Source organism: Limulus polyphemus, unplaced genomic scaffold (genome assembly GCF_000517525.1).
Source record: "Limulus polyphemus unplaced genomic scaffold, Limulus_polyphemus-2.1.2 Scaffold3187, whole genome shotgun sequence".
Taxonomy (NCBI): Eukaryota; Metazoa; Arthropoda; class Merostomata; order Xiphosura; family Limulidae; genus Limulus; species Limulus polyphemus.
Window position 1 is genome coordinate 102,288 of NW_013668797.1, and position 10,863 is coordinate 113,150.

Consider the following 10,863-nt stretch of genomic DNA (forward strand, 5'->3'; position numbering starts at 1 on the left):
ACCAAAAGTTTATGCTACATGATTCTTACAAAGTTGTAACATCAAACTTGCTACATTAAAACTGATCCTAAAGTAAAAAAGTTGCCATGTTACAGCCAAAAGTTTATGATACATGATTCTTACAAAGTCGTAACATCAAACTTGCTACATTAAAACTGATCCTAAAGTAAAAAAGTTGCCATGTTACAACCAAAAGTTTATGATACATGATTCTTACAAAGTCGTAACATCAAACTTGCTACATTAAAACTGATCCGTGACATCTCTTGTCTTCAGTGAGTTACTCAAACAGATTAAATGTTTGCTAGTTTAGAGGCTCTATTTGGTTTCACTTTTTATATGCCATTTGTTTCACTATAAATGATATGTTTCAGTTTTATTTTCTCAACCTAAACGAACACAGAAGAAAACCTTTTTTGCTTTTGACTATGTTATAGAAATTGGACTAATTCTTATACAACACAGTGATCCAATAAACAGAAGAAAATTGTTTTGTGCTGATTGACATTTATTTTTTGACAGCTATTTTTTTTTTATTTTTGGAGGTATTGCATTTCCTTTGGCCATTAACATCTTGAAGGCATTTTCAGCTTTTACTGTTGCTTCACTTGTAAAGGTTTCCATAACGTGCACCACTTCCTCCATCTTGGATGGCTTGCAGATTAATTATACAAATTTTATTACAAAATTGACCTGGTCAACAAGTAAATTCACATAAACCAACTTGGTGTCTGCGTTCTCGTCTGTCAGTGTTAGCAAGGGAGATAGCAAAGCTTCAGCAGTAACAGTCTTAATCCTTTCCAGGTAGAAATTGTCAGTAATGTTGTTTATCCAACTGCTGTTTGGGAACAGTGATAAAACACCTTTATTTTATGGTAAGGAGCACATGACTCTATTTTTATTGCAAGGATTGTTGGTAGCATGTACAATCATGTTGTCAGTTCAACATGGGAATTTTAATTGTCAGAGGTTAGCTGAGTAATTGATTCTAACCAGAAACACATGGTCTTATTTGTCTAAGATATTACTAGGATAGTGGCCAAAAATATCATTAAAAGAGAGGGTAGCGAACTGATGAAACAATACATTCTGATCTTTATAAGTAGAAATGTAAGAAAAGTATATTTAATTAGCTATGCTCCTGGCCAAATTGATTTTTAATTTTGCTCTAAGTACATAGCTTACTCTTATTTAAAAACACAAAACAAGTAACAATGTTTCGACCTTCTTAGGTCATCATCAAGTTAAGAATAACGTGTTTTGTGTTTTTAAATAAATGTTTATAATACCCATATCAGCCATCTCTACAATATATATACTTAAAGTGGGTTCCTTGTTTTCGTGAATACCTTACTCTGATTGGAAGTTATATATTAAATACCAAACTGATTCAGAAATAAAATTATACAAATGTCAGCAAAACAAAATATTCATTTAAAATTAAATTAGGGTGGTTGGAAAACTGGAACCACACATTTAATAGGCCTTAAATTCCAGGATTATTTCTAGATTCAAAAGATCAAAAACTGAAGTTTTTTTGAACCCAGAATGAAGCGATATGGGATTGAAATTGAGACTACTGCTATAGGTATTCATGACATGAAAAGTTTCATAATAAAAGTGACATTAAGTTAGATCAACTAGACATTACCTCCAGTGTGTTCTTAAGGTACCAAAGACCATGTGTACATATTTATCTTGCACAGTCACTGATTTCATGATGTTGGAAACCAAAATACTTAATCTATGATTGTTTTACAGTAAGTCTTTATGTTAGTCTATTACAGAATGAATATTGTACAGATATCCAAGCCTTAAATCAATTGAAAACTAATGTAACTGCCTTTGTGATACCTTTTTAATTTTATTACCTCTGCATCCTTGATTATAATAGTAACTGTTATTTATACCGCTCGGGTTTCAAGTGTACTAGAGTTACTTATGAAAAAGTTGATAAGTTTTTTTTCTGATTTCTTGCAGAAGCTTTTAACATAGCAAATGTAGGAGCCCCATCAGCAGTAACTGGTGGATCCAATGTGATGGGAATGACAGGGGCTTCAACAGGTTCGTTCTGAAATAATACACGTATTGGTTCTAACTTGGCTTGGATATAAGCTTAATTTTTAAGTTCTATCATGCTGAATAGCTGTTAGGCTTATTGTAATATTGACGTTTGTTGAGGAACCAATCAAAAGCAGCTCTTATTATTAGGCAGTGGAGTTTTGTAGTCTACCACCAGTTACAACAGATTTTAAAATCTGTTATGGTTTTAAAGCAAGCCAGAAAGGTTTTTAATTCAGAAATTACCTAAAGATGAAATCTCTATATCACATTTTATTTCTAAAGCTATTTCAATAACTTGTCAAAATTTTCATTGAAATTTAAATCAAACTGTTATTTGTGTTGTTGCAGGTGGACTAGGAGTTATGGCAGGAGGGACAAATAACTTGGGGATGGGGGGAGGTAATATGAGTAATATGAATACAATGATGTCAATGAATAATATGAGTGCCTTGGGTTCTGTAGCTGGAATGGGATTGAACACAGCAATGGTGAATAATATGGGTATGAATACAGTCATGGGTACGGGTTTCACTGGTAACATGGGTGCTGCTGGACTTGGGTTAGGAACTGTCGGTAACAACATGGGACTAACTAATACAAACAACATGATGGCAGCCATGGGAAGTGGAGCAGTGGGTCTTGGAACAGCTCTAGGGCTTGGCACTGGAATGACCAATACAGGTGGAGGAGCATTTGGGGACATGAACCGTTTGGGTTTCAACCAATCAACACGAAGCTCAGACACAGTAATGGTAAAAAATGTGAGTATCATCTAGTTTTTTTTTATACTGTATACTTTACATGAAGATATATAGTTTTTAATCATGTTTAATTAGTAGTTCTGTTTTTAAAAATGTAATCCTTGTGTCTTGTACAGTTTTGAGAACCTACTTGATGGACTGTTTCATTTGTCTACCTGTAATTAGGTGTTAACAATTACTACACAATATGTAGTACTATCTAATATTTCATTAGAACTTTAAAACATTTGTTAATCCATACTGCATTAATTGACCTGTAATTGATTGTTATAAAGTGTTTGCTTGTATTGTGCTAGCTTCCATCATCTTACACGTGGCAAACACTACGGGATCGATTCAGGGATGTTGGTGAGTGTACTTTTTCAACTTAGTTTATTTTGTACTTGTAAAACAATCTGTAAGCCACTTTTTTACCACTTGTCATTACTTGAATTATTGTTTTAAATAAATGCTCAGCTGACCTGAAACCAGTGATCCATTCAGAACCCAAAAAACTGCCAACTTACTGATCAACTACGTCGTATGGTGTAAGACAAAACTGACAGTTTTAACTCGTCACTTAACGATAAAATAGACCACTGAGTTACAGTTGGCTGTAATTGGACATTGGAAATTGGACATCGTCATCCAAATCTGAATCTTGAAAACAGCATGAACATTTGTGCAAGGTATTTTTTAAGAAAACTTTTCGGACTATTTAACTGCTCTCTTTAAGAAAACAACTTAAAACTAACCTTTAATACGTGATGCCTTTAACCAAATGTGCATGGACTTGGTCTGTTGAGCTGTCTGAATTTACTGTATCTTCATGAAATGTGGAAAAGTTTTAGTAAATGTTACAAGTCTTCAAACTAGAAATGAATGACCGTATAACACCAAATTGTTGTTCTTATTTAATTATACACTCAATGTTTCACTTTACAGCTTCTTCAGAAGCATTCCACTAAAACACCAAACAAACTGACATACAAACCTTCAAGAAATTAAATAAATGTGTTGTGTACAAGAAATCAGATATGTTAAGATTTGTTCAAAACATACGTCTGTGAACAGACAAATTCAGACTCTGAGAAGTACAAGTACAAGGTAATGTTTTTGTAAAGTATAAAAATACTTTTTTCATTGTATGGTTTGTATTTGCATAATTTCTCGAATCTTCTAAATGTATATCTATAGTTTATTTTCAGTATCCCTGTCTATTGTATTTAGTTTGTTTTTTTTTTGCTTTCATACAAACTCTCAGTAATGTAAAAGGTTTATAAGTGTGACGTCAAATTTATAACACCATGTTGAATGATGTGCACCTTGGTTATATGGTTGCTTTGTGTGTGTGAGTATATTACTTTTGGTAATCAGTTCCATAACATCTATAATATCCAAAAATAACATTATTTTCAAAACTAGTTAGGTATTTACATAAAGGAAATGGGGTTCTCTTTGTTTCTGCCTTGTAAGTTTTTTGGAAATTGTTCGTGTCATGTATACAAATCATGTGTAACCACAGAAAGGTATTACTAAAACTTAATTAGTTTCTAGTTGGTCATAAGTATATTGTTGTATTTAAGCTTTGTCCTGACTGGAAAATAAGTGAACCTAAAAGCTTTTTGAAGAAATAAAACTATAAGCCCGTATACTGGTAATGGTCAGTCTTCATCTCATTTTTATTTTACTATGAAAGACAAGCTGAAAGTGTTGAAAGATTACATTAAGTATATTGTTCTGTAGTAATGAGTTGTTGTTGTATTTCTAAAGTTTATTAATATAAATATTTTCTATCTAGGAGATGTCCGTTTTGCTGAATTGAAAGGACACGGCACTGGACTAATCAGGTTTAGTGCAGAACGACATGCTCAGCGAGCTGTTGGTATCCTTTAAGTAATTATGGAGTTGGTACCTTAAATTGATATCGGAAAATGTACGTTAAGTACAAGTCGAACAAGTCTTTAATCTTGCATCAGTGAGTGAAAAAGCTTTTAAATTTTGTTAAAAGTGTGACAGAGACTAAGAAATAAAATTAAAAGTCCTAAGTCACAGTTTAAGACTGTATTAAAAAAGAAACCTTTTTTTTGAAACATTATTTAAAAGAACAACCAACAACTATAAACATGAAAAATAAAAGACAGAAGCTTTGGTCTGTGAGTAAGTTTGATTTTAATTGAATATATGTAGCTGAAAATATTTAGAAAATTATGTAAAACATTATAAATTAATTCTGATGGTGTAGTTTTTTTTTTACAAACTTAGAACATAGATACATTGTTATATAATCAACACAGACAAGTCTATGTAGAAGTTTCTGTGGTAACTATCAAAAAGAATCCTTTGTATAAATTATTTTTGTAATAGTGCTGGTTCTTTGTTAGGTGCTTGTGTTGTATACGAGTTACATCTTCTGACCTCTCCACACTTGGCATCTGTGTAACTTAAATTATGTGTAATGTATACATAAGATTTTGAACCTAACAGCACTGTAGTTACTTGTAAGATGCTGTAACATAATGTTTCTTAACTTAAACTCAGATTTAATGAATGGAATTCGTATTGATGGTCGGCAAATTGAGGTTCGCTTGTACTGATGTTTTATCACATATTTCAGTAGTTTCAAAATGCCAGGTGTAACATCTTCTTGTGTATTTTTTATTAGTGGAATCATCTGTGTGTGTTTTCTGTATTTGTTCTATCTCTTTCAAACAAAAGAGCAGGCTTTTCTTTTTGACGTGCAGTTCGTAGCCTTTGTTTGGCACAGCTTATAAAGCATGACTTTCAGAGGAAGATAAGAAGATTGTAGAACAGTGAATTTTGTTCTGTATCTTGAAACCTTGTTTTATTAGGAACTTTGGACAGTGTGTTATTGGTATGGAGTGTATTGTCACGGCTCTCACAGTATCGTAGAACAACTGAACTATTAGTAGTTTGAGTAATTTTCAGAATTTTGTGAAAGTGTTTTTCTGTTGTCAAATTTCAATTTTGAATTTGAGCTGTCAGTTTGTAAAGGTCATATCTGTTTGTAGTTTTAAGGTGTCTGTTCTCAGCAGATAAATACTGAAGAGATCTCTCAGCACTGGTACAGATCTTGTGAAAAACCATTAAAACTTGTTTTTCTACTGCGAGATGTTTATCAAATTGTTTTGTTGTGAAATTACCCAAATAATTGTTTCTTTAATTTTTTTGGCTCCAGTTTTGGAACTTTTGTTATGAAATCTTGAAAGGTATTTTTTTTTTTTAATTTCATATGTTGCTTCATTGTGTATGACTTTGTATTGAAAAGTTTCTGGCATATTTCAGTGATACTTTGGAATTCTCCAGAACTGTTCGTTTCAAATAAAATACTAGTCATTGTACAAATTTGCCTCTGATGTGTCTTCAATTAAGGTGTTCTGTATCAGTGATTTTTTATTATTATTGGTAAACAGTGGAATTTGTAAGTGATTTTATTTCCTCTAATGTTTGGTGAACAAGTTTTGGTTTTGTTTTTTTTCATGTAAATGTTGTTGGGACTTGTTTCAAATCATATTTTCATGTATATTAATTGTGTGGTTTGTTATGAAATTAACTTTTCTTTTTCACATTTGTGTTTGGGGGATGATGAATTTATTATAATATCTTTTTTTTAGGAGTATATTACATAAAATATATTCTGGAAAGAAACGTATGAGGTATTTCTTTCTTATTTTTTAAAGGATGTATTAATTTGGTATATGTTAGAAACTTTGATCGTTTAAGATTAAAAAAAGTCATAGCCTCACCAAATATCTTATCTCTTTGTCCTTCTAATCATTTGATATTGTATACCTGGTTGTCTTTAAGTTGTTTGGACTACTTGTTTATATATTATGTTATGAAGAGTAGCTGGAAGATGTTAAATGCTGGCTTTTTCAGTACAGCAGAGGAAGGAACTGAACTTTATGTTATAAAAAATACATCTTTAGGGACCAGGAATACCTGTGTAAATATCAAAAATACATCTTTGGGGACCATTTTATATATATAAATATGAAAGATAGTTTCACTATTATGTTAAAACGAACTTTGTTTATCTGAGTGAAGAAAGTTAAAATTTAGTGTTTATGTTTTTTTTTAATATATGAAGTTCTCTGCTTTAGCTTATGCCCATGATTAATACTTTTGTTGTTCTGTCAACTGTAGCATCTTTTATATGTACATTAATATTCTTATACAATAAGCCATCTTTCTCAAGAAGTATGCTTGTTTAAATGTGAATAATACTTTTAGATGGTCTCCATAGTGTCGGGAAAGGATTAGGAGCTGGTGGTCAGCCGCTTAATCTTAATAGTAAGTGGCATTTTTACTAAATCTACAGATGATTATTGTAATGTATTACATTTAATAGGATTTTAGATTGATTAATTTAAACTGTGCAAGCAAGTGTATGTTTCTTTAGGGACCAGAAATACCTGTGTAATTATCAAAAATACATCTTTAGGGACCAGAAATACCTGTGTAACTAAAGAAATATCTATTAAAATAATTGATTCCTGTTGTGTCTCATCGTAACAGATCATGTGTGCTACTAATTAATAATGTGGTGTAGTCTGTAATTGCTCGTGGATTTACTAAGGAAGAAATAAAAACATTGTGATATAAGTAGTTTTTTTTTAGAGTAATTGGCTAAATTATTATACCAAAGGTAATTCCTCATCTCTGCTTTATAAATCAAGTGTGCTATTGTTGAGTGAGTTTTGTGGACAACTAGAAAAGTTTATGTATAAAATTGATAAAAGTACATGAAATAAAAACACTAAAACTCTGGATCGGTATAGATATGTACCACCTGCAACCTGTTTTCAAGATCTTTATTCCCCAAAGCATTCGTTTTTCTTGAAAGATTACCTTGACATTGTGTACAGCAATGTTTAATGGTCAGAAGTTGTTTGCCCGGATGATGAGTGTTCGAATTGTGAGTTATGTTTTGTGTGTTGATATCTTACAAAAAATATCTTAGCATAATTTGAGTCTTTTTGGCCCAGGTAAGTGCTAATTTTATATATGAAAGGTGTGGGTAACTTACAGAATTTATAATTTGTGTTTCTTTAAGTTGTGTCATTATTTTATTGAATTTTAATTTCATTGTTTTTACATTGATATTTGAGATGCTTTGTTTCTTTTATTCTTCTAATTTATGAAAAATACTAACAGCTGTGTTATAAGAGTGAGTGTCAGTTTCATGTTTTGTTACCTAATATTATATTTTAGGACAAGTTCAAAAGTGATGAAGCTGATGGACTTCCAGCCAAGTTACCTGGTGGGTGTGGGTTTGTTTTTTTGACTGAGTATTTAAGATTACATTTTAGATCTGATTACCAGGCTTTACAATAAAATCCAAAAAATAAATACGAATTTATAACTTCATTTATAGTTAATTGTTGTCAAGAGTAGGGACACTTATGAATGTACTCTTTATAGGCTTAAACTTTGAAAGCTGGCTATTTGTTACTTACAGCATCTTGAGTTAATCTGTTAAACAGAAAAATGTAATTTAGTACAAAATATTAGTATGGAGTGCTTGGAAGAATATAGATTAAAAATACATCTTTAGGGACCAGAAATACCTGTGTAGATATAAAAAATACATCTTTAGGGACAAGAAATACCTGTGTAGATATCAAAAATACATCCCTAAAAGGGGAGGATAAATAACAGGTAATATGTCTTAAACTTTAAGCATACTTAACACTGTTTACAGTTGTGTAAGGAAACCTTAAGTAAGGTCAAGTGTGAAGTAAGGTCAAGTGTGTTGTATATAGAACTGTTTCTTTCCTAGCTTGACTACAAGGTCGACAGTAAGAAATTAGAGGACGTTTTTAAGCTGGCAGGGAAAGTTATCAGTGTTGACTTAAAGACCGACGATGAGGGCAACAGTAAAGGACATGGCACTGTTACATTTGACCACCCGGTGGAGGCTGTTCAGGCTATTTGTATCCTTTGTAATCCATGATGTATTTGGCATCTTGGGGTAAGAAATGAGTTTAACTGCTTTATGTAGGCTTATGGTCCAAACATTGCACTCAGATTCAGTTCTTTGTTTAAGAAGTAAGGGTATGCTAAGTCTGATTTGTAATTAATTCATACATGTTTAATGTACAACCTCTGTATCATCAATATTTTGTGAATGCTTACAACTATCTTTAACTGCACTGAGCTTTTTACTGGATTTTTTTTTGCTCTCAATAAATGACTTGTAGACTTATTGAAAATAAAAATTTGCTCGGTGAGTTTCATCCAACACCGATATTTATTTTTATAAAAACATTCCATCGGTTGGTAACACTAGGAAATGAATATTTACAGGTCAATTGACATTCATGTCACCAACCTACTTTTCACAAGTTTCAGATGTTGTGTGATCTCTACTTCAGGGAGATCGAAGTTAAACTGGACTGAGATTTTGAAGAGTCTTGCATGAATAAAATAAATTATTTTGTACATCAGTTAATATCCATCTACAGATACCATGGCAACTATTTCAATAAAGCTTAGCTTACCTGAACATAGTATTTTTAGACAACGTCTTTGGCAAGTCTAAAATTATATTTAAAGGCAGTGTAACTCATAGCTATAGAACATTGGTAGTTAAAGCTTGTTACAAGAAACTATAACAATGACATCCATCAGACCAACTTACAACTCATAGTTATAGAATATTGGTGGTTAAAGCTTGTTACAAGAAACTATAACAATGACATCCATCAGACCAACTTACAACTCATAGTTATAGAATATTGGTAGTTAAAGCTTGTTACAAGAAACTATAACAATGACATCCATCAGACCAACTTACAACTCATAGTTATAGAATATTGGTAGTTAAAGCTTGTTACAAGAAACTATAACAATGACATCCATCAGACCAACTTACAACTCATAGTTATAGAATATTGGTGGTTAAAACTTGTTACTTCTTACCTTATTTATATGTGTTGATTTATAAAGTAAGACTTGTATAAGGAATGATAGTTAGTCTATAAGTACCATTAAAGGTTCTGAACATGTTATTTACAAGTTAATCTCAACTACCTACCTTCAGTTGTGAGAGTGAATGGTTCTCTCTTGTTAAACACACTGCTTATAGTGTTAATAGGTCTTGTTTGTGTATGTCTTAGGATTGTGAAGTAGAAAGAGACAAGCATGGTAAACATATCACTAGAACAAGCAGGGAACATGGATTTTCCTCAAGTAACAACTTTGGATTTGGCATAGGAGGTGGTTCTTCTAGTCAGTATAACACTTACGGACTAAGTCCACAGTTTCTGGAATCTCTAGGAGTCCAGGGGCCACTGACATGTACAGTATTTGTTGCAAATGTGAGTTTCACTGTTATAATATTTCTTCTTCATGGGTTGAGGTCTGGATAAAATAATCCTTAGTTGTTTTTAAATTTGCTGTTTGTATATTTTATTCAAAGTTTTCTAAATCGCAAGACAAAACGTAAAGCTCTTGCCTGATATTTTGTCACATTTCTACAACTGATTATTATCAAAAGGTATAAAAATATCCGTATAGTTAAGTAGTTTGTTTTTAACGTTATAACAAAATAGTTAGTGTAACAGTTTCATATCTTGAAATTTGTGAACTTTATTTTCTTTTAAAAAATTGCTAGATAGTAAACAGTTAATGAGAGGTTACCTTTGCATTTCATACTGTAAAAATGCCATTAACTGTTACCCCCAAAAAACAATTAAAATAAAACATTTCATTTCTTGTGGGTTTGTTTAACCACGTCTCTGAGCACTTTCAGAAAAGCCAGTTAAATAAGTAGCCTACTAACGTTCATAACTTAAGTGATTATTTACTGATCTTACTTTCTTGTGGGTTTGTTTAACCACGTCTCTGAGCACTTTCAGAAAAGCCAGTTAAATAAGTAGCCTACTAACGTTCATAACTTAAGTGATTATTTACTGATCTTACTTTCTTGTGGGTTTGTTTAACCACGTCTCTGAGCACTTTCAGAAAAGCCAGTTAAATAAGTAGCCTACTAACGTTCATAACTTAAGTGATTATTTACTGATCTTACTTTCTT

General features: G+C 31.8%; 1 protein-coding gene and 1 long non-coding RNA gene across 2 annotated transcripts in view; both read left to right on the forward strand.

Moving 5' to 3' along the window:
* The window catches only part of LOC106468844 (heterogeneous nuclear ribonucleoprotein M-like), a 15,283-nt gene extending 9,113 nt beyond the window's left edge, over positions 1-6,170 (forward strand). The window contains exons 5-9 of the mRNA XM_022397203.1: positions 1,981-2,064; positions 2,413-2,825; positions 3,122-3,173; positions 4,606-4,689; positions 5,346-6,170. Coding sequence (XP_022252911.1) covers positions 1,981-2,064; positions 2,413-2,825; positions 3,122-3,173; positions 4,606-4,689; positions 5,346-5,401 — 689 coding nt within the window. The 3' untranslated portion in view covers positions 5,402-6,170. The remainder of the gene's footprint in view (positions 1-1,980; positions 2,065-2,412; positions 2,826-3,121; positions 3,174-4,605; positions 4,690-5,345) is intronic.
* A 799-nt stretch (positions 6,171-6,969) lies between these two features.
* LOC111088130 overlaps positions 6,970-10,863 on the forward strand; it is a 16,518-nt gene continuing 12,624 nt past the window's right edge. The window contains exon 1 of the long non-coding RNA XR_002612730.1: positions 6,970-7,118. This is a non-coding gene — a long non-coding RNA (uncharacterized LOC111088130). The remainder of the gene's footprint in view (positions 7,119-10,863) is intronic.